The sequence below is a fragment of the Meleagris gallopavo genome, chromosome 10 (assembly GCF_905368555.1).
Source record: "Meleagris gallopavo chromosome 10, MGAL_WU_HG_1.1, whole genome shotgun sequence".
In the NCBI taxonomy this organism is placed as follows: domain Eukaryota; kingdom Metazoa; phylum Chordata; class Aves; order Galliformes; family Phasianidae; genus Meleagris; species Meleagris gallopavo.
Genome location: NC_139413.1, coordinates 6,142,413 through 6,165,620, shown reverse-complemented (window position 1 = coordinate 6,165,620; position 23,208 = coordinate 6,142,413). Strand labels below are relative to the sequence as shown.

The 23,208-nt window shown below is 48.1% G+C and overlaps 1 protein-coding gene and 1 long non-coding RNA gene across 5 annotated transcripts in view; one reads left to right on the top strand and one right to left on the bottom strand.

Moving 5' to 3' along the window:
- Positions 1-23,208, bottom strand: part of LOC109369241 (uncharacterized) — a 122,605-nt gene that overhangs the window by 4,663 nt on the left and 94,734 nt on the right. The window contains exons 3-6 of one of the 4 annotated variants that reach the window (XR_014885177.1): positions 6,087-6,303; positions 2,436-2,855; positions 1,491-1,662; positions 297-468 (exon numbers count right to left, since the gene is read on the bottom strand). This is a non-coding gene — a long non-coding RNA (uncharacterized LOC109369241). Of the gene's footprint in view, positions 1-296; positions 469-1,490; positions 1,663-2,435; positions 2,856-6,086; positions 6,304-23,208 lie in introns of those variants that run through there. The other 3 variants (XR_014885179.1, XR_014885178.1, XR_004160762.2) reach the window with 3 other exon arrangements.
- On the top strand, positions 6,576-22,655 carry TNFSF4 (TNF superfamily member 4). Its single transcript, XM_010715710.4, has 4 exons — positions 6,576-6,714; positions 14,747-15,000; positions 19,035-19,077; positions 21,123-22,655. Exons 1-4 carry the CDS (start codon positions 6,666-6,668, stop codon positions 21,476-21,478), a joined length of 702 nt encoding a protein of 233 aa, XP_010714012.2. The 5' UTR covers positions 6,576-6,665; the 3' UTR covers positions 21,479-22,655.

The following is a 23,208-nucleotide window of genomic DNA, read 5'->3' as shown; positions in this document are numbered from 1 at the left end:
AGCTGCATGGGGCATGGTGTAGGAAGTTGCCACTGACCATGGGCTGTGCTGTATGCTGCACCCATTGCCTTGCATGTTACTCCTGGTTTCAGGGACTGTGGCCCCTCTTCACTCCACTTGGGCAATAACAGGGACAGTTTGCGTTATTTTAGACTTCAGGACACCCAGAGTTAGAAAAAACAGAAGAGGAAAAGACAAACACCTTTCTGTAGGCGTGAGTATACACACACACACAGAGCACCCTCCCATGCTGAAGGCCCAGCTGATCCCTACTGTGGTTCTGTGGACTGACTCACCCCAGGAGGGCAGTCCCAGCCTCCAGGGGCTTGCTGGATGCATTCAAACCTATGAAGAGAGCAAGAAGATGGTGTGCCACATACAGAATGCTGTCCTCCACTGAGATATTCAAGGGAGGAGCTGGTCCCCGAAGAGCCAACTGCCTTAAAACTCAGCATCAACAGCCAAATCCTATATAGAAAAAAAAGCAAATAAAGGCTGAGGATCTAGCCTAGGAGTAATGGGAGGTGACTGAAGGGAGGCCAAGGAGTTGCTTCCCTTCCTTCTCCCCCAATCTGTTTTTCCCATTAAGAGTCACTGGCATTGCCACCCTGCCATCCTGTGCTGCTGTCTGTCATTGAACAGGAGCCCATTGAACAGGCTGCGAGGTCTGAGCAGCCCATACCTGATGGGCAAGCACCAAAAAGCTCTGGAGGTAGAGTGACCCTTTTCTGACAATAGAGGCAGGTAGGTGGCACCTAGCAAGGATCACACAGGGGTGTGCTCCACCTAACAACAAAGGCATAAACTGAGGCAGGAGCATCCTTCCCTGTATCTGAGGGGACACAAGCCCCCACCTGATTCCGGATCCCTTGCTGGCAGTGGGGAAGTGGTACTGAGTCCGTTGGGTGCCATGCTGCTGCTGGTGCAACTTGCTGCTGCAGGGATGGGGATGGAACAGGGCACAGAGCCACACAGGTGGCCTGGAGGGCAGCACAGGCACAGCCATCCTGCTGGGCTGTGTGGGAGCTCCAGGCAACCCGGGCACCAGAACCTCACGTGAGACATCAAAGAGCCTGAGGTAGCGCAAGATGCAAATGAGCAATACCTCAGAGCTGGTGCTTAACCACAGCTGTGCTTCTGCATGTGCTGTGGAATAACATGACGTTTCCCTTTTCTGAAGCTCCCCGTGTGAGCTCATGCCTTCTCCCGCAGCACCCTGTGGGGCTGGATTCAGGCTCAGCCTCAGCTGAGCTCTGCAGGGCCATGAGCACTGCAGGAACCTCCAGATCAGCCCTGAGGTGCAAGGGGCAGCACCAGAGAGCCATGGGTAATGCATGGCTCTAGGGATGCCTCTGCTGGCATTACAACAAGGGTGTGCTGCTGGTACCCCAACCCCTCTGTCCATCACAGTCTCAGAAATGGACTCCTAACACCACTTTTGCTTCTAATAAATGGAAGTATGTAGAAAACAACCCAAAGCATGGACTTACTTCATAGATCCTGCAGCCACTGGAGACCCCTTGTGCATAGCCTGCTCTCCCTTTATTCATGTTGTTGTTTGTTATTCTGTTATTAAGCCTGGGCAAAGCTCCAAGATTATTACTCATGGAATCTTTCCGGGCCTTTGCTGGCTCATTCTTTAATGGTTTCCGACAATGACAACTGTAGAGAAAAAAGAAAACAGTGGATGCCCCTCAGAGCCTGCACTACAGCAGACAGCTGTGGAGCAGGAATGAGTCCTCCCCCAGTGTTTTCTCAAAACAACCATCCAGTCCCTCTGGAAGTGTGGCCTCAGCCTCACGTTGCCCTCTGCGTTGGGCTGATGCTGGGGACCAGGCTGACCTCGCGTCTGGGCACTGAGGGCACTGTAGTAGCATCTCCTGCTACCTCTGAGGTATGGAGCTGCTACTGCTTTCAAAACTGAAACCAGGGAGGGAAGAAATGCTAAGGATCCCTTTCAGATAGCAGAGCATGGAGGCATGTCTAAGGCATGTCAGGGCATAATAGCAGTGCCACCTGCCTTGCGCTGCTGAAGCAGGTGCATGCTGTACTCTGGCTCATTTACAGTCTGGAGAGACGGAGCTGCAAGTTGGGGTTGCTGCGTGAAGCTCTGCTTCCCCATGTGCTGCCCCACGTGCTGCCCCAGTCCCTGCAGAAATCCCCCCCAAGCCTCCCCCTGGCTCCATGGTGGCCGTGTGGGGCTGGGAGGCAGCAGCTAAGGCTGATGCGTGGTGCACTCCATGGGGGGAATTCCTCAGCAGTTTAGCCACATCTTCACACTGTCCCTATCTGTGGTTTTTCTGCTCATTTCAGACGTGAGTTTTCTATTTTTGAAGTACCTCATCTCACGTCTAATTCTCTCATGGGATCACTAGCCTGAAGCTCACCGCTTCACGTCTCTGCTATGCCCTACTCCTACCTGGTGCTGAGCTTACCCAGTACGCAGGTCTGGGGTCTTGCTGGGCACAAGAGTGCTGCTTTTTCATTTGCTGGTGCCAGTGAGGAGCTGGTGGTGTCTCGGTAAATGAGATCTCTATCTTCTCATACATCTTCCTGTAGATTTTATGAGAGCTCTTTGTTTCAGACTCATCTTGGTGAGTCAGAGCACCGGAGGGCAGAGACCCAAGGCAGCAGCCCCCAGCCGGGGACACAGCTGGCCTCCAGCCATGTGCGGGGTGGGAAACACTCCCCCAAAAGCTGATGAAGAAATAACACGGCTGCCGGCCAGATGACTGGAGTAGGTCATCTTTCCTACAGTCACAACCGTTGGCATCACAGGCGTGAAGCTGGTAGCAGTGGCAGGGTTAGGGCTGAGGTCATCAAGGGCAGGGGCGTACCCCAGTGCTGGCACAGACCTGCAGAAGACAGGTTAGTGGTGAGAACAGCTCAAACCCACACCACCATCTCACACTCCTGTGCTTGCAGATTTCCTTTTTTTTTTTTAGAAAAAATAACACAGTAGGTTAATAGCCCTTTTCCCAAAGACAGCTGCACAGATGAGGCGTGCTTCTCATTGGATAGTAGAATCTTGGTGAAGGACTAAAGAAAAGAGAATCATATACAAGCCTAACAAGAAGCAATATTGCAACACAGCAGTGTGACATAGTCTGGAGTTCCTCACCACTGGTAAGGACCTTTCAAAACATCCAAATTGTTACAGTTTGTATGGGAACACAGTACTGCTTTCAGGAACATGGGGACTGTGAGGGAAAGAGCTGTTACTTCAGCTGCACCTTGAGCACCTTGGCTGCTCTCCATGAGGACGACTGTGGCTGACCTTATCAAGTTGATGCATGACAGAGCCATCACCATCCTACTGCTGCTGCTCCCCATGATCAGGAAATGATCAGTTTATCCTCTTTTGGACCTTGCAAGAGCACTAGTCTCAGAGAAAGTCAAGATCCAGTAACTCGAAGGAATTCATAATGCAAGAACCCATGGGAAACCCAAGACAAACAAACACAGGGCATGTGACACTGCTGAGTAACCACAAGTGTAAGCACCAGAGAGCAATGCTGCTCTCCTGGGAGCTTACACGATTCCTTGCTGCAGCCACCTGCTGCAGAGGAGCTGGCTTCCCAAACAGTAAGTGCCTCCAGCAGCTTACCCATGCCTGCGAGTCTGAAAGCCAACCTCATCACTTGGTTGCCTCCCCTGTGGCCAGATCGCATCTCTGCATCAGAATCTAGCTGAGGATGGGATCCTAATCTTTAGCAGCCTAGAACTGGATTTGAGACTTGGAAAAGATGCAGGCAGCCTGCCTGCCCTCCTTGGCCAGGGCTTCCCAAAGGCGGGTGATGCGATTAGGAATGACAAAGTTTGCTTAAACTGCACATTCGCTGGATAAAATGGTAGCTGGAAGAGTGCCAAGAAGTGCCATGGCTCTTTGGGGATGCTAGGGGAGTTTTAGCACCCAAGTTCGGCTCTTAGCCAGGGACTGTTGTGTGACTCAGGCTGCCGGTTGGCCATGCAACTGCCTGCAGACACACATTGCACCTGAACGTCTCCAGCCAACACCGGCAATTCTGTTTCTTCCAACCTCTATTCTGCACAAGTCATAGTGGTATTGATGATATCACTGGCTGGAGAGACATGACTGCGCCCTCTCCTAGCACTACGCAGATGACTCCACTGCATTATCAGCTGAACTTCTCTGGGATTTTTTTAAATTTTTTTGTTCAACCACCAATTACCTTCTCCCTCCCCCCCCCCTCCCCCCCCCCCCAAAAACTTTGGTTTCTCAGCATAACTGCAGTAAAAAAAACAAAACAACAAACAACATATCAAATACTGGGAAGCAAAGCGGATCAAGAAGCAGCACTTCCGACTCCCCTGCTGACCTGATGTAATGCCTTGGGGACAGTGGGTATAAAATGTACCCATCACTCAGTTCCTATGGTAACTCAGTGTTACCATAGGAAAGCAATGTCTGCCAAGCAGGGCTGGTGCATCACAACAGCCAAGTGTGGGTGTCCCATAAAAACACAGGGGCTTTATTTTCCAGTAGCAACCAACATCTCTATTCAGACCTATGCTGATTTTTTAGACAGCAATGTTGTCACTGATGAGACATAACCATAAATGCTATTCACTCATTATTAAGGTGCCAATCCTGCTGGGAGAAACACAAACAGGGGAATTAGCAAAAAAAAAAAAAAAAAAAAAAAAAAAAAAAAAAAGGCTGGGAGTGTCTTGGGCTCGTAAAGTGTAAGTAAAAGTGCTGTGTGAGCTATCTGAGGTGTGATGGCATCTGGGACATAACAAGACCTCTCATGGGTACTTCTACACTGCACCATGCTGTAGGGGAACACCAGCTGGAGGTGACCCTTGCACCATGCTGACTCTGCACCAGCCTGCTGGGCACACAGGTTCATAAATATCATGTCACACAGGGAACTCCCAAGGGTGTGAAAGACAGACCAAAGTGTGATCAGACTTCCCATCACTCCCATCTTCAAATTGGGGCCAGAAGAAATGCCAAATCAACCAGAGCCCATGGTTCATCAGAGCTGAGAAAGCCCCACTTGCACTACAGCTGCCTCCTTGCTTGCTTGCCGCCTGCCTTTGGTTGACCTAGTTGAGTCATGGGGAGACAGTGAGTGAGAGACATCCTGCGCTGTGGTTGTCACTGGCGCTGCCCCAAGGAGAACATGTGCCTGTTCCAGAGGGATGCTCCTGCCCTGAATAGGTGGGGAAGCCAGGGCAAGGGGCTAGGGCAGGGCTGGCTCCCAGCCATGCCCATGACACAGCAGCCAGGCCCCCCCTCCTGAAGCTGCAGTCTGAAGGAAAAAGCTGATTTCTCTTCCCCTGGCCAGTGCAAGGAGCATTGATGATGGCTCCATTGGGCAAAGTTTGGAGGAGATGGTGCAGCTGCAGGCACAGGCTGGGGAGGTGGAAAAGCAGCCCAGTCACGGGCAAACCCTGCAAGGGCTTTGCTGAGTGCTATACCCAGATCAGACAAGTTGAAGCAAGTTAAGGCATGTGCTAATGCTTTTCTTCCTCAAATCTCAAGTAAATGTGTTCACGTGCTGAGCTGCAGGCACCACAGGTTGCTAAGAATAAAGGACCTCTACGGGATTCTGACTCTGTGCGCTTATTGGCTTGGCACAGTGGGCATGAACCGACTCCTAGTTCCTGGCTGGGACAGCACTCCTGCCAGGCAGCCTGCCCACAGGTTCTGCATCACCTTGGCATATATGGCTTTTTTTGCACTGACCCAACTGCATCCCAGCTCTTGTGACTGTGGCAGCCACAAGAGTTAATACAATATACACAGCTCCTTCCCTGCCCTGGGCAGCAGGGATGAAGGGAAGGAAATGCTATGAAGGAAGACAACATGGGCTCTTCCTCCCCCTTCCAGCCCTAGTGGGAGAGTTTGTATTGGCAGAGAAAAGATCTCAGGGGAGTGAACTCTTCCCTTTTGCAGACTGAGTAATACGTTGCAAAAGCTACTAAAATTAGAACACTGAAAGAATGTCTAAAAATATGACATATATTTAAAAAAGCACAGAATCCCTTAACACCACACAAGAAGGGGATAATTTTCCAAGAAAAAGTTGTCATGAAATGCCAGAGTTATAACTCACCGTTCTCGTGGTCTCATGGTAAAAATATTCAGTCTTCCCACCCAGGCGCAGGAGCCTGTCCTGAAGGCTGCAGCTATTGAAAAGAAATGGCTGTATTGTTCAGCGTGTGCGTGTTCCAGAAGCAGCGGACAGAGAAGGACAGGGTCCTGCTGAGATCAGACTCTGATGCATCCCCAGGGCCCCTGTGTCCGCCCCAAGGAGCGCAGCACTCTCTTGTCTGTCCAGAAAACACAAGGCGTGATTACTCAAAGGCACACAGACTTGCTATGGGATGCCAAGAAGAGCCTTTGGGGATTGTGTAGGGCTTATCGTGGGATATCTGAGGGAAGAACAAGGAGGGGTAGAAAGGGAGGGACCAGCGCAGTCTGGGGAGGAACAAGCATGGCAAAACAGAGAAAAAGGACAAAAAGTGCCACCCCAGTGCCGCTCTGGCTGTGCAATGTCTTCTGACTGAGCTCTCCTTATAGCTGTCTCCCGGGTCAGGGGCTCTGTTCAATGCATAGAGCGTGCAAGGAAGCGGGAGCAGCAGTACGTGGAGGGAGCCTCAAACCCTAGCAGCTGGAGGAACCGGGGTGCAGGATGCGTACAAGCGCTGGCATACAGCAAGCCAGGCCGGCTGGTGACTGCGGTAAGTGGTGTGGGAGTCAGGGGATAGGCTGCACAGACTGTATGGCACAGCAGTGGCTGGAGGAATCTATATTGCACACACACACACACACACACATATATATTTTCTGCTTGTGGGATTTCACGCTGATTTGTCAGCAGGGGGAATAGGATGAAGCATTTGTGCTGTTTGCAAGTGATTGGGTATTGTGCATGTGCTGAGCTGCATGGCTATGTACATATATATGAATTGCATGCATACACATTCTACATCTATACATGTGCATGCTCAGTGCCAATGTTAGAATGTCAGTGCTGCAGCACCCTCATTTCTCTTGGGCTGCTGGATTTGGCAAACCCCAACACAAAGCAACCTCAGTACAGGCTTTCCCAGAGGCACTCCTGTAAGCAAACACAGCTGGCTGCCCCATTCCCTCCCAGCTGCCCCTGCAGGCCCCAGAACTTGCCCTGACAGCCTGCTATGTTCTTATGCCCTTAGAACCCTCCCAAGAACCTAGCAGAGCTGTTTGTATTTCACTTAAGGACCTCTGAAAGCAGCAGTTGAGGGAGAAAGCAAAGCATCTGTCAGCAGCAAACACCCATGGCACAAGGCTAGCAGCTCGTACCAGCTCATGCTTGGGTCTTGCAGCATCATACACCTCCTTAGCTGCCCATGTGCTTGGAAGATGAAGGGTGACAGCCATGAAGTGGGCTCCCAGAGCGAGGGCTGGGAGCCACAGTGCCATCCCCTGTTAAAGCCCGTCGGAGTGCGAGGGCTGCCGTGCGTAATACAGAGAAAACCTCAGGCCAGGCTTACTCATTTGGGGCTCTCACTGCTGTCTCGCTGCCCTCCGAACACACGGTGCAGAGGGGCTGCATGCACTCATTTGGGGAGCCCCGTGCATACCAGAATGCATGGCCTTGCGATGGCTGTGGGTGCTCCATGCACCACGGCTGTGGGATGTTCCTGCAAGCAGCTGGGGTCCTGCCCAGCACAACGTGCAGCATCGGGGCTGCTCACTGTGTAGTTCTGCAAGAGATGTATGGCACCTGAGAAATACTGGCTGCTCTGCCTGTGATGTTCACATCACACCGAGTGTGCAATTTGCTTGAGGTATGCTTTAAAAGATGTGGGGGACATCTGGATGCTCAGACTTCATCTGTCTCAAAGGTGAAAGATTATGCCTTATGGGGATATTGTTGGGGTAAAAAACTTCCCAACCATTCATTCAAGCTACATCTAGGCAATTGGATCTTTCATAAATAAAAGGAATGAAGAATAAAAGAGAAAGCCACCAGTGAGCGGGTTGTGCTGCCCTGTTGAGGCTGAGCAAGGTTGGTGCCCGCTCCCAGCATGCGCCTGCAGCAGGACAGGCTACACGAGGTGCTTTTCAGGGCAAGGAAAGGTAATTTAATTCTGAAGGTGGTAGTTGTTCAGGAAGTAGTGACTGCTGTCTGAAGATGGTCAGTGTGAGCAAACAGAGGGCAATCCCAGACAGTAATATAGGCACCAGATGGTTCATCAGATCTAATATAAATTGGGGGAAGTTACGAGCTAAGCTGATCAGATGGAAAAAGAAAAAGTAACTAAATGTTTGTGGATGGAAAAAAAAAAAAAAAAACAAAAAAAAACACCAAGAGCTCTTTCAGAAGTGTTTATAAAAGGAAACAATTTTGGCAGACGTTTAATCTGATAGCTGCTAAAAATGATAAAACAATACTCAGAAAACAAAAAAGGGAAAAGAGTTCATAATGTACGTGAGGAAGATAGTGTTATGTGGTCAACATAATTCTGTTGACATCTGGTCTTGATTTAGTCCATGAGGTCTTATGACTACTGGATAATGATCCTGAGAGGCACATACAATGGTATTACATGTATGCTGGCTAGAAAAACTGTCTGATCCCAATAAAATATCTGTGAAAAGACACATGGACTCATCTCTTGAAGTAGGAAATAGCACTACATGGGTGTTCTCAGTGGTTTAGCTGGGACAGGAATACTCATCCTACACTCCTCCAACAGTTTAATGCAACATTAGAGAACCACCAGAAGAATCAGAGCTGCAGCTTTCAAGGGGAGTGATTTCAGAAACAAAGAACTCCCATAGGAGTAATAAGGGGAAGCAGACAGACTGATGAAGACAGTGCCAAATAAGCAAAAGAAGCCACATCCTTAACCCTTCCCCAGGACAGGGATGCAGCATTGACTGCACATCTCTTCCTGGGGGCTTCCAACCCTGCAGGAAGCTTCACTGGGAGCAAACTGGCTGAGCCCAGCAGCTTTGCACGAGAACCTGCATTTAAGTGGAAGCTTTATCTTCATTATTATTGGCATCAATTGTTTCTTGTCTCTAGAAAGGTGTCAAAAGAAAGATGTATTTGACTTTTGTCTCCTGTTATTTTACAATCTAATGCTATGGGTGTGATTTCTTAATGAGGAACAGGAAGAAAACTGATATGACTAAGTTCACCTCAACCTTTCAGAGGTGCCAGAGCAAACACTCAGCCCCTGCCCACTCAGTTGAAGTCGTGGTGAATGAAGTCCACTCAGAGGCAGTAGCAAAATCCACAGGGGCTCACTGAAAAGAGATAATGCTCAAGGCAAAGGTCACTGTCAACACTGGAAAATTTCTTTTTGTTGGGGGGGGAAAAGAAAAAAAAAAAAAAAAAAAAGCTACAGCTGGCCTTAAAACCTCACAGCTCTGCTGCAACATGCCATTGCTCGTGGTGAGGGGACACTGACCTCCCCCAGCTCTGAGACTACACAGGTCTGTGGTCCATTGGGAGCTCAGCACCATGACACGGCTGTAACATGCTGCCATTAAACATGTAGCTCTGCTGCAGACGCTGTATGGCCCATGCTGGGCACACCACAGTCCCTAAGGGTTGGGAAAACCCGCTGGCACTATCAGAAGCCCTAATCCTGCCTGGATTTTCTGTGCTTAGAGCAGCCAGTTCTTGGAATTGGGCTTGTGCAACCATCCTTTTGAAAAAGAGCCTTCTCCTAACCCAAGGATTACAACAGCCCTTGTGACAGTCCTGGGGAACACAGTCACATGCAGCAGTAGAACTGCAGGGGTGCCACAGTGATGCCACTTGCCCTGCTGCTCACACAGAGCTGCTCACTTGGAAAGATCCTGGCACAGTGTTCTGAAGTGAGGCATTGGTGTCACTATCCCTGGAGGCATTCAAGAATCATGGAGATGCAGCACAGAGGGACACGGATTAGCAGGCATGGATTGGTGGTTGGATGAGTGGACTTGAGGATCTTAGAGGTCTTTTCCACTCTTAATGATTCTATGATTAATATTGCCTTGGCACCAAGCCATGGATGCCCAGGATTTGATTCATGATTTCACAGCATTTCCACAATTTCCTTTTCTGCTTTTCACTGCCAAAAGCATTCTGAATCATACAACCTCCTGGCCCAATGCCTCTGCTAGCAGAAATTCCTGGAGCATTAGCAGTCAAAGAGTGGCTGTAAGTGAGGAGCATGTAAATGTCACACACGAGAACAAAACCAAAGCATGAACATGAAAAATAGTTTATGCAGTTGCAAGACACTGAAACAGGAGCACACAATATTCTGGGGTAAAATGCTTTTACCTTGATAAATAAGACTGGCTCAGTTCAATTATTCCTAGAAGCATTAAAAGGGCACTAGATAAGGCATGTACTAAGCAGCAAGACCTAGAAGAAAACGTTGCCTTTCCTATGCTTTGCTTTCTTCTTTTTGTAATGCTCTAATGTAATAGAAAGAATAGCAATAATAGCAGAGTGGCACAATCCTACAGCAAAGGAGAACAAACCCAAATGCAGCAGCCATGGGTGCAGAAACAAAGGAAGAAAAACCACTTACCTTTGGAAGGTCTCAGGTAGGCAGGGATCTCCAGCAAGATACCCTGACCTCCATTGCCAACCCTTAAATGAGGTCTGGGAAGGGGTGGATCCTGGCTCCAGCCCTTCAGGTCACTCAGGTTCATTGCACACACCTGGGTTGGCCCTGCCTTCCCACCAGGTGCTCAATCACTGCTTCATGCTGTGACTTAGCATTTCTGCTACACTCTTGCACAACTACGAGGCTTCATTTGCTATTTTTTGCTATTCTGCTTCATCAGACTGCATGAGCCAAGACCCTCGAGGTAAAGACAGCTGTCGGTGGAAAATAAGAACTGCACATGAAAGGACTGCACTGGGCATAAGTTGTGCTACCCGATGGCATCAATGAGAGGAACAGCAGTGCTCTGCTAGCACTCCACTCCAAGTAGATGCCAGCCCTTTAAATTAGAGGCAAAGACTACTGAGAAAAGACAAAAAATGCCTGAGGTACCTTGCCTCCAAAGGAACATCAGTGTTGCCCAGCTCACTGTCAAATGTGCTCAAAACACTTGGAGCTCCGGAACTGCTGAATTTAGTCCTTCCATTTTGTCACCGAACCATCAAAAATCACTCAACTTGCTCTGCTTCTGTCTAGCAGTGATTTCATACAGATGTTTCATCATCAGTACTACAAAAAAGAGTCAAACTTCTTACGAAAGACACCACAAATTCCTACAGCTACTCATGTGCCCGAGACTTTCTTGTCCCTCACAAGGCATCTTGATCTTTTGTTCCTGGAAACCCAACTGGTTCTTCTCATTTCCTTTTTCTTTCTAGATGTTTATAAACAGTTCAATCAAATGTTCCCCTATTCTTCTGAGAAGTTCATCTGACCCACGTAGCTCCCAGTTTCCTCCTTTTGGGATTCTAAGAGTGCCTTCCCAGGAAATAGGAACTGAATTGGGAAGGGTGCCTGCAGGGTCTGCCAGGCCTTGGAGAAGAGCCCCCACATATGTGCAATGCTCCCAATGGGCCAGGAGCTGCAGTTTATGGTGAGGATGCTCTTTGCCTCATCCCACGGGCTGGAGTACAGCAGCCTCATAGTATGGGGACGCTGATGGGTAGTGGCTTCAAGATCTGGTACAGGGGTGATACTGCAGGACTGAGCCTCAACCATGGCCAATATGCGTTAGCCAAGGTTTAGCCATCAGTTCTGGCTGGAATAATTTTGCTGTCAGTACCAGTGGGAAGCATTTCTTTGGAAAATGACTGGGGTGACAAAGAAACCAGAAGCCAGGAAGATTTCCTGTAGGAGTGCAAGCAGGGGATCTCATAGCACATACTTGAAACCACCAACCCTGCATGCACTTGGGTTTCAATATGCAAGGCAGGCGGACAAGATTAAGGCGATTAAAACCGCGGAAGATAGTCTGTGCATCATTGTTCATGATGATACTGAATGAGCTGTCCTCTTTCCTGTTTCGGACACAATGCCAGATACATTACTTGAAATGCAGCTTTCGATCCTCAGTGCCGCCTGTGTTATTAACCCAGGCTAAGCAACACTTGCACTGGGGGAGTACAGAAATGACAAAGCAATTTCAGAAATACATATGCACAACCTCCACCCACATTTTCAGGGTACATTCTTTTAGAAACAAAACCAGTGCAATATCCAAAGTCGGGAAGGCAGATGAGTGAGACAATGTGTCTGGATCAAAGACACGTAACAGAATGTGAGCATGATGGGGTCATGCTGGTTTGGAATATCTTAGCATCTCCAGTATTTTTGTAGAAACCAAGTGGCAATGGTGAAACAGTTTCCTTCCTTGGAGGGCCAGGAGGCGAGAGCAGGCTGCTGCACCTAGCAGAGCTACTCTGGTACATGGCAGTGCCAGCTCTTCCAGGAAGGCAGATGCGGTGTAAAGATTACTCTCTCTTTCAGTGTTTCCCCACTGAAACTCTGCCAGGCTCGCTGGCAGGTTATACCAGATCTGTGCCGATCGCCTCTGCAGCCACTTGCTGGTGGCTCTCGCTACAGGTAGGAGCACAGGCTTTGGGCAAGCCTGCCTCACAGTGCTCCTCCCCTGCTTCTGCCATGGGGACTGTGAGTGATGGGCACCTGCCCTGAGCCGTGCCCACAGCAGGCACCTCAGGGCACAAGGAGGTGCAGACGTCTGCAGCCCAGACAGACCCTCAGCATGTCTTGCCATTCCTGTGGGACCAGTAGAGCCTGGTCCCAGCTTCCCGGCCAGCACGGCCAGGTGCTGCAGGTGGCTGAAAATAGTGTCATGGGGAAGGACCCCGAGGTAGATTTTTTCCCCACTGGAGAGCTACTCTGAAGACACACTGAGATTAGTAAACCTCTTCACTAAGCCTTTTATGGATGGACACCGTGGCTGGAAACATGAAGCCTGTTTCCTGGAAACCTTTCATGGAAGCAGGTAGATGAGATAGGATGTTGCAGACCTGCAGGAGCAAACAACCTCCCTCTCCGTGTCCCCGCAGCCTCAGTGGGCCTCTGCAGCACCACAGAGTGTTGCCTTGCTCCTCTTCAGGTCTTGGCTAAGCCTCAGCTCAGTGCTGGGAGCAATGCCATCTAGGTCAGAGGGAACTTCTCAGAGGCAGCATCACTTCCCCTCAGCATGGCATCAGTCATATCAGGGACAGGGAAAAAGGGTTAGGGTTGTTCCTGGATCTCTTGGTGAGCTGGGGTTCAGCGTGGGGCTTGAGCATTGCCCAGATGAGCAGCTGCTGGCAGAAGTGGGACAGGAATTCCCATGCACCCAAGAAGGAACAGAAAATTTTAAAGTTGAGCATTTTTTTAGTAAGTTTTCATGACTTCTGGCTTGCTCTTGAGACAAATACCAGTGTATTCCTGACTCAATCTACCAGCTTTTGCCAACTGACTTTATTTCTCAGGAATAAATGTACTGAGGAGCTGTGTGTCCTCATAGCAGTTTTCTCACCCAAGTGCTGCACTTCACCATTTGTTCAATTCATGTTTATAAAAAATATCCTTGCTTAAATGGAAAAAAAAAAAAAAAAAAACAAAAACATATGAAAAAACTTTATTCTTGCTTTCTCTGCATGCAGAGTACATGTTCGTCAGGACATGTACCTTGTGACAAGTTAAGAGAGAACATTTTGGGGAAGGGAAACTTCTGACAACTCATACCTGACAGATGAATGTACTATAACACTCCCAATGGGCCTGATCCTCACTGGGAGAAGGTAGCACCTGACTCCAGTCACGATATGCTGATTTACAACAAAAAAAAAACATCTGTCTGAGAGAGTAGACAGCCTCCAAAGAGGCTTTGTATCTTGTCACCCAAAACATGCGCAGGAGATGGCCCTTGCTGCAGTCAACTGACATGTATCAACTCCACACATCACATGTGAGTGTTGCAAGAAGACTAAGCCAAGGGGGAGTGTTGGGAGGAGAGGCAGCAGAGGAACATGTAATACAGGCCCTTGGACAGATAGGAAAAACTGGATTTGCATTTCAAGTTTTCAGCATCCCAAAAGGCAGTGATCTTATATTTGTAGGGGCAGGGTGCAGGTTTCAATGAGTGCAACAAGGGATGCTCCATGAGCAGTTCTCCATTTTCTCCCTCATAAGTTTCATGCAGCATCCCATGGCCTTAAAGATAGAAGACAAAGGTGAAGAGAAATGGAAAGCACATATTTTGTCTCCAATTCTTCGTGATTTCCATTTGTCCCATATTCCCTCCTATTAATTACTTCTTTACAGAAAAGAGATTTCAGCAGCATCATACTCTACAAACTAGGCAGGCAGCCAGCGCTCTGTAAACCCCAACCTGAGGCTGAATAGAAAGATGAGAGCTTTTACTGTCAAAAGGCTGCTCAGAGAGATCAGTGTCCATCCAACTCTTAGCTACCATTGGAAACATCACATGTCAAGAATCCACAGCTGAAACTATGAAAGACATAAACACATCTACATTCAAAGGCCCTTACTCAAAACTGAACTGGGATGCAACAAACCAGCCCCCACATTCACAAAAAAAAAAAAAAAAAAAAAAAAAAAAAAGAATAAAGAAAAGACAGAAAGAAAGAAAGAAGGAAGGGGAAATTCAGATTAGTCACAAAGAAGTTCCCCCGCCTGCCTCTGCGCACACATAAAACCCTCTCCTGAAGGCAGCGTGTTCATTTCATTTCTACTCCTGGGACAGGAGTACCTATCTCATCTGCTTTGTGCTCCACAGGTCCTCCTGTGCTCCTCATCCCTGCCCTGCTGGCAGAGATGGAAGAACAGCCAGATACGGAATTGAGAAAGCACAACGATCAGAAGGACTGCGAAAAGGAGCCTGCTGGCATGATGAGTGATGATGAGTGGAAGGGCTGGCAAAAAGGACAGGCTAAGAGGAACACGCTGTACCTCGTGTCCGCAGTCACTCAGTGGATATTACTGCTTGCCTGCTTGATTTACCTTGGTACAGATTCTCTGCAACTCTGGACGGTAAGAGCTCATGTTCAACCCGTTGTCTTCTGGCCTGTAGAACTTAGTATGGGATTTTGTAAGCAAAGACAAAGGTTTATCCCTATTCTAGCCGTAAGGTTCTGATGCATTTCTAATAATTCTCACGCCTTTCTTATACCTCTTGTCCTCAAAATAGTGCCCAGTGTCACCAAGTGCAGGGCTGGGGGACAGGCTGTCAAGAAGTGGGATGGTTCCAGAAATGCACTGTGCAGCAGCACCCATGGAAGAGGTCTGTCCCCCCACAACTCCGGCCCCACCACCTCAGCAGCTGCTAGTGGAGCTGACTTGCAGTGACTTGTGTATGCTCTTTTAATTGAGATTGTCTGAGTGGATAGTTACTTTTATTAAGTGCAAAATGAACAACCAGAAACCAGGTAGCTTATAAACTTCTCCCGAATTTTAAAATATATTATATGTGCAGGTAGATATGTCAGAATGCAACCTAGCTTGTGACAGCTCTAGCAAAAGCCTGGAAACCCTACAGCGCTCCCAGGCATGTATTTGCAGAGGACGGTACAAGCCTGCGTTACACGAGAGAAAGATGCTGAATATGAGACCAGAGGGTTTCATTTACATATTGCAGACAATATGCCAAACTGAGATGCTTGAGATTTGTAAACCTTTAGTAAACCTGCAGCAAGTACATTTTCCCCTTTCACATGTTTGCAGACTGGTGGATTATCAACAAGATTTCACTGCTATTTCAATGCTGCTTAAGCACTAGCTACCCCTCCCACATCTTCTCCAAGAGCAGTGATTACTTTGAAGTGTGTTGTGCTTCATATTACCAGAGTTCATTCTGTCCTCTCACTTAGACATGACAGAGAAGCAGGCCAGGCATATGACACTGCAAGGGAGAGATGGCCTGATGCTGTGCAATGAAAATGCTCATGGTCTACGCAAATTTCACTGTCCTGTACCTCACAGCAGTTGTTAAATTTTACAGTGATGTCACTGATAACACTAAGAAATTTCATTCAGTTCGGTCTTCTACTATGTTGTTTGCTTGTTTGTTTGTTTGTTTGTTGAGAGAAGTTGCATTTAAAGCCAATGGAGATGGGTAAGCTGTGGCACCCTGCTTGAATAAGGGTAGTGATAAGGGCAGTGGGGTTCAGGCGCAGGTTGCACAGAAAAGAGGGGGATGCTCCATCCCTGGAAATATTAAAGGTCAGGCTGGATGGGGCTCTGAGCACCTGATGGAGCTGCATGTGTTCCTGTTCAGTGCAGGGGAGTGGAGCTAGATGACCTTTAAAGATCCCTTCCAACTCAAACAATTCTATGAGTCTATGAAACACAGAAACCTCTCTAAGGTCCCACTCTGGTTGCAAGCCCTCAACGCTCAGCAATTCTCTGCTCTGTAAGAATGTAAACTCACGTCTTCTGCCACCAGAGAAAGACGGCAGTGCTGCCTGTCAGCCTGACAAATCCTAGACAGAAGCTGATGAGGAGAGGAAATGCAGGTCTGGAGTTTCCCTCCTCAATAGAAATGACTGAAACAGGGCGCTCAAGGAGCAGCAACCGCTGCAGATGAAAAGCCAAGGCCCTAGGAGTCACTAGGAAGGACTCCTCCAGCTTTAAACACTTGTTAAGTGCAGGCTCAGAACCGGTTCCCACTATTTTAAGCACCAAGTGTTCTGTTTGACAGGGTATGCTGTGTGGGAGAGGTCTCATGGACTATACCCCAGGGGGCTTTCATCACATGAGAATTACAGGGCGTTGTAGGATAACCATGGACTCACCTTAAGAAAGCAGAGAGATCAGTGCTAATCAGACCTGACTCTGGGGGCAGTTTAGGGAGACGGACTTGGGAGTGAGGGCATAGCACCACCTGGGTGGCAGGCTCAGAGAGCTGGGGCCTGGAAGTGACCAAGAGACTGCTCCTGCTCTTAGGAAGCTCCATAACAGGACAGTGCCACGCTAATTGTAATAGTCAGACAGTAGCTGTGCTTTTTCACAGGAAGACCATGTCTGATTACTTTCCATTGTCCTCACAAATCCCTAAATCCCACTGAACTACTCAGCGAAAACACAGTATAAACAATGTTATGAAACATGTTCAAGAATGAGGGAATCTGCACCACAGGACATGCTTAACAAAAATGTACAGCAAGCTGGTTTGTATCACCATGTGGCTAGGAAAGCAAGCCTCAGCTGTGACCTCCAAATGAGCAACTATTAACAATAGCAACTTGTGTATCTGCAATGCTTGTGACTTCCCATCTCTGCTGAAATTACCTTCTTCTGCTGAGCCAGCTGGGAAAGACCAAGGGCAGGCTGCTTGCAGGTATAGTCAGAGGGTGTGAAACCCCCTAGTGATGAATGCAGGCAAAATAAATGGCAGTGGCAGCTCAACAGCTCCTAGTGACCTATTGCAAGATGGTTTTGCTTGAACAGAGCAGGAAAAGGTGCAGGGAAAGTAATTTTACAGAAGTTTAATGTAGATGAGAAAGATATAGTCATAATCCTGGCATACAACTCACTTTCAGTGCACAGTCACCTAAAATTTATTAGATTAGTTGATAATGAAGTCCTTCAAGACTCCACCAAAGATGTGCCAAACATGTAAAGAGCCTTAGTGACAGTGGGGCTGATTTTTTAGAATTGCCAGAAGCTCGTCCCAAACACATGTTTTAACAGATCCTATCCACTGACAGCCAGACTGGACAGCTTGCAGTGAATGTTGCACGACCTCAGAAGCTCAGCAGTTCTGCACTTAGCTATTTTGTTGGGAAACTACCTGGAAATTTCAGCTGCTTGAGTCAAAGGGTGAGATGCTTGTACATTTGGGCACCTAGAAACATAATAAGTGTAGCCTCTACCCACTACAGTGATGGATAGGATCAGTAATGTTTCACTGGCACCAGATAGCGATGACACAATAGAAGCTTGTCTTTGGTAGTTGAATCCAGCCTCGCAAGCACTACATCAGCTGTAACAGCACTAGAGGGTGCCAGAGCAGACCTTTCCCACTGCCAGCTCCCTCTTCACACTTTAGCACATACAGCACAGCAGGCTGCCACTCCAAACACCTCCCCTGCCCTCTTGCCTCTGCCAGGGCGCAGCACTGAATCCACGGGTCAGCGTGCCTGTCTGTGCTCACCCCCGAGTCTGCTACTTCCAGCACTATTTACGTGCTCACAGTGAGGAGACTGCTGTTGTTTCTGTAACAGATGGGTTTAAAAATATAAAAGATAGCTGGTCAGATGTGTGTTGACACATCTTTAAAAACCCATAGCATAGGCGGAGAAGAAAACACAGCAGCCAGCTTAATCTGTCACTCTTAAATCAGGCAAGATATTGAAGAATTGTGGTTGTGAAGACACTACAGATTTGGGCCTCCTGTGGTTAAGATGAGAGATGTGTTAGAGATGTTAAGTTCAGATTTAAAAAAAAATATAATGCAGCAGTTTGGTGCTTTGCATATCTGATCATTAAAATACCCACTTCTCTATTTGCATTCACTTTTTCTGTTATACTTGTAAAATGCAAACCAATTTTAAACATGCCTTAATGCACTTCAAAGGGAGCCACTGGGAGCATCGCATCCTGTGACAGCCTGACCCAGAGTGCAGAAAATGCACCGAGAGCACTTGTTCTGAGCCTACAAAGCCAGAGCCACCTTTTGGTGCCCTGCAGCACGAGGGTGACAGATGGGGCACATCCAGCCCTGTGGGCAGGCATCCCCAGCTGCCAATTGCACTCAAAGCAGACATGCAGAGAGGTTCTGCACCCCAAGATCCTTCCTTGCTGCTTGGTCTGCCTTGGTCACGCTCACCAGGATGTTTTTCCAGGCAGGACCATATGTCCCCGGTGTGCTCAGCTGCTGGATGAAGGTTGGACTGGCTGGGAAGTACTCTAAAGTTTTACTTCATAATAATGCCAGTATGAGCAAGCAAGCTGCATATTTGACCAGCAGCAGTCCTCTTCCCAGCAGAGAAATGAAAGCAAAACTGGCAGAAGCAATGGGACCCAGGGGCATTAACATAGAATTTTTTCTCTTCTTATTTTTTCAGCCTCACAGCGACAAAGCCAAGTGGACCTTCACCCGGTACACAGGTGGGTGGGCAGCCAGGCAGGGGTCTCCTGGTGCTCTGGGGCATTTGTCCCACTTCCCAAATGGATCCCCATGTGCCTGGGGGCTCTGGTAGCCCAGGTGCCTGGCGTTGTGGCACTGGTGGAGGACAAGGCCAGGAGAGAAGTGGAAAGAGGAATAGTGCCAGCATGTAAAAAAACAATCAACGAGGTTTTCCTCTATGGCAAGAAACACGGGAAATTGGAGCAGCTTTCTGCTGGCCATACTTACATACTAAAACAAGCATTCATTCCATTAAAGAACAAAACAACAGAACAAAAAGACTGGAAGGAGCAGTCCTTGAGAGTAGCCCCTGCAGAGAAGGACTGGGGGTCCTGATGGATGAAAAGCTTAACGTGAGCCAGCAGTGTGCTCTTGCAGTTCAGAAAGCAAATGGTATAATGGGCTCCATCAGAAGAGGGGTGGCCTGCAGGGACAGGGAGGTGATTGTCTCTCTCTACTCTGCTCTTGTGATGCCCCATTTGGAGTACTCTGACCAGGTCTGGAGCCCCAGTACAACCTGTTGGAGCGGGTCCAGAGGAGGCCACAAAGATGATCAGGGGACTGGAGCACCTCCCCTACATAGAGGTGCTGAGGGAGCTGGGCTTGTTCAGCCTGGAGAAAAGAAGGCTGCAGAGTGACCTCATTGCAGCCTTTCAGTACCTAAAGGGAGCCTACAGACAGGAGGGGAGTCAACTCTTTGAAAGGGTTGATAACATGCTGGACAAGGGGAAATGGTTTTAAGTTGAGGGAGGGGAGATTGAGGTTGGATGTCAGGGGAAATTCTTTACAGAGAGAGTGGTGAGGTGCTGGAACAGCTGCCCAGAGAGGTTGTGGATGCCCGGTCCCTGGAGGTGTTCAAGGCCAGGTTGGATGGGGCCCTGGGCAGCCTGGTCTAGTATTAAATGGGGAGGCTGGTGGTCCTGCATGTGGCAGGGGGGTTGGAGATTCATATCTTTGAGGTCTCTTCCAACCCAGGCCATTCTGTGATTCTGTGAAAACATGTGCTTTTTGAGAATTTAGAGCACACACAGTACCCTCTTGGGGTATTTCTGAAACAAGTAAATGATTTCCTGATTTATGAAAAATGCAAATGATTTCCTGGGGAAGAGTGAGCATACACATGGTGGCAGAAGCAGCAGCGCTCAGCACACCGTGTATGTTGCATGCTTTGCCCCGTGCCACACGTCAGCAACAGGAGCAACTACTCAAATTTTCAAATCACAATTAAAACGTTGTTTGCGCATTTGGTGAATATTACAATGGTGGTAGACAGTCTAACCTACCAGGAAGCCATGTTTCCAGAGAAAAAGCTTGGGAAGTCTGCTCGCTGCAGAGCGGGGCTGCGTTGTGCAGACAGAGACCTGATGACAATGATTTCTCATCAGCCTCCCCAGTGTGGTGCACAACACAGCAGGAGAACATTTCCAGCATAGCCCTGGGAACTGATACTGATTGTTCCCAGAGAAAACCTTTCATGATAAAGTTTTAATTTCTCTGGATTCTGCTCCGTGTTCATTTATTCCTTCTGTTTCTGTCTACACTGCTTTCTTCAAAAGGATCCAAGCACAAAGGCAGGGATTTTTGTTACCCACATCTCCAGAGGGAGCTCTTTTTTCCTTCCTTCCAGCTTGGATAACTTTTCCCTCCTCTTGTATGATGCTTTTATTTTCTGTTTTTCTGAGGAATCCACACTTCCTAAACTCATAGGAATGCTTTACTTCCATGTCTTAATTAATAGAGTAAATAAATAGTATATAAACAGAAACCTGGGGAAATTATTCATACAAACTGGCGCTGCAGTCCGAAAGGTGCAGCATGCTCAGGAATGGGAACCTGAAAACTTTCACTGCGCATCATGTACGTCTAGCACAGACGATAATCTAGCTCCAGTCTGCACCATTCCCTAGTTCAGTCTCTTCCTTTCCTATGTTTTTTCCACCCTATCTGCAGGTAGTCTGTACAAAACTGCCTTCTATCAAGAAGATATTTGTCTTAATGGGATCATCTTCTCTCTCTTCTGTTCCAGGCCAAAGCATCGCAGGAGTGGCCATGAATCTCAGTGCTGAATTTACCTCCATTCCTGTCATAAACGGCTCCATCGTGATCCCCTGCGATGGCTTCTACGTGGTATCCCTGAAGGGTGATTTTTCTCCTGATCTGGAGAAGGGCTCACTGAAGCTGATGATGCAGAATACAGAAAACAAGAATGTCGCAACCCTCTGGGAGCGAGATGTCCAGAACAGCAGCAGTAAGGTAGATCTCATCACGATACTCTACTTGTTTGCTGAAAATAACATCATCCTGTCAACCAGTTCGAACGCCACAATCCAGAATTTGACATTTAGCCTTGTTCTACTAAATCCCATTTTTTGCAACTCATAGATGATGACATGAAACATAACACATAAAGTACAGCTTTTCCTACTGATCCATTTGAACGTAGGAGGCTTGTTCCCCAGGCTGTACTTGTACAGGCAGACTCCCTCCTTGGGGCTGTGGAAAGCCTCAGCTGGAGTGCAGATAAATCACAATGCAGACAGGCTTCATATAGCGCATGCATCTCTTTGGAGCTCTACGCAGCTAGGATGGATCCTTCTAACACTCAGCAAAGGGGTGTGTGAAGCCATTTGAGGACAACAGAGATGAAAGCCAAAGAAATGTATCCAAGCTTCATTCGTATTCAGAGAAACCCTGGGTTCTCTAGTCACTTGGCAGTATCTGTATATAATACAAACATGCTGTATATTTGCTAAAATGAAGTGCTAAATCAGGAAGATACGCCAGGAAGATACTGCCTTTGCAGAGAACTGGGTAAAAGCTCTCTGGCAGGTAAAGGCCATAAAGGGAAGGTGGGCTTCCAGAAGAAGCTAACAGGATTACACTGGACTGCAGGAAGGTCCTGCAGCTGCCTTGGGATCTGTAGGAGCAGCTATGAGAGAAAAGGCTCGCAGGCCATCCCAGCTGTCTGCAGAATATTGATCCTGAGCCATGTGTCAGGTAGGATGTTTACATCTTGACGCCAGGTCTCAGAGGTGTTAATCTGAAGGAGAATCTCCCTCAAAAACACACATAGAGAATGGCTCAACCCAAAAGTGATTCAGGCACATGAAATTTGGGAAGAAGCATGAAGGCCCTTCACTTGGTAACTTCTCTCTGATGGACCAAGTGGAACCTGAAGATCTGCACATCTCCTCAGGGAGGACCGGATAGGTCTGAAGAGTCTTGCTATGAAGGCATGCACCACAAAAAGGTTCACAACCCAACTTCCATGACACATCTGTGCACCCATACGTACCCTGCCTGGCTTCTGCCAGAATCCAGAGACAGTCTGTTCCTGGCCACTGTGGGCCAGGAGCCCATGTTACAGACAGCAGCTACTGAGGACAACATTGTCTGTACCCTGAGCACAGCAGGCAGCTGTGGCATTTCTGGTTAAACTAGGGCAGATTTTAAGGACAAGTTGACCATCTGGCTTCCAGTGAACCCCAACAACATTTCAGCATCTCCTTGCTGACTGTATGCTCCAAAGTCTATTATTAAAGGTATTTATATATTTATACTACAGGCATGAGAATGTTATTTCTTAGAAACATCCAAAGGGAAGGGTTGTAACTTCAGGTTGTCAGCACTAAGCTCCACTTGCAGATTCTCCCCATGCCACAGAGCTTTCCTGCTCTGCTCAGTTCCTCAGCAACCATCTCTGCAGACACAGGTGTCAAAGGCAGCTTTGGAAATCCTCCAGACTTTGGTGAGCTTTTCCATGCACATTACACTGTAGCTGGCACGTTTTACACACACACCTCCTCAGCTCCGTGGAGGAAACTTCCGTGGCTGAAGCAGTGACTCTACTGAATGCTGAGGAGCAGCTTTTTCCGTCAGGACTGTGCCTGCAGGGTGCTACACCAGCTAAGAGACTAAGCCTCAATGCTAACAGATCTGTCCCTCAGAAGGGATCAACCTTCCTGTCCAGAGCAGGAAAGGGCATTTCACACTCGGCGCTTTGAAGCTGACCTAGGCTGACCTATATATATATGAACACACACTTGTCTTGAAATAAAGGCTGAAACAATTCAATTCCAGAGCTTAATGACTTGTGAGATTAACTCACCAAG

Excerpts from the sequence above, each read along its gene's own strand:
- TNFSF4 (XM_010715710.4), top strand. The coding sequence starts at position 6,666 with ATGCGTACAAGCGCTGGCATACAGCAAGCCAGGCCGGCTGGTGACTGC. Across the intron at positions 15,001-19,034 it reads ATTCTCTGCAACTCTGGACG|CCTCACAGCGACAAAGCCAA; the intron begins GTAAGAGCTCAT and ends TTATTTTTTCAG. Across the intron at positions 19,078-21,122 it reads GACCTTCACCCGGTACACAG|GCCAAAGCATCGCAGGAGTG; the intron begins GTGGGTGGGCAG and ends CTTCTGTTCCAG.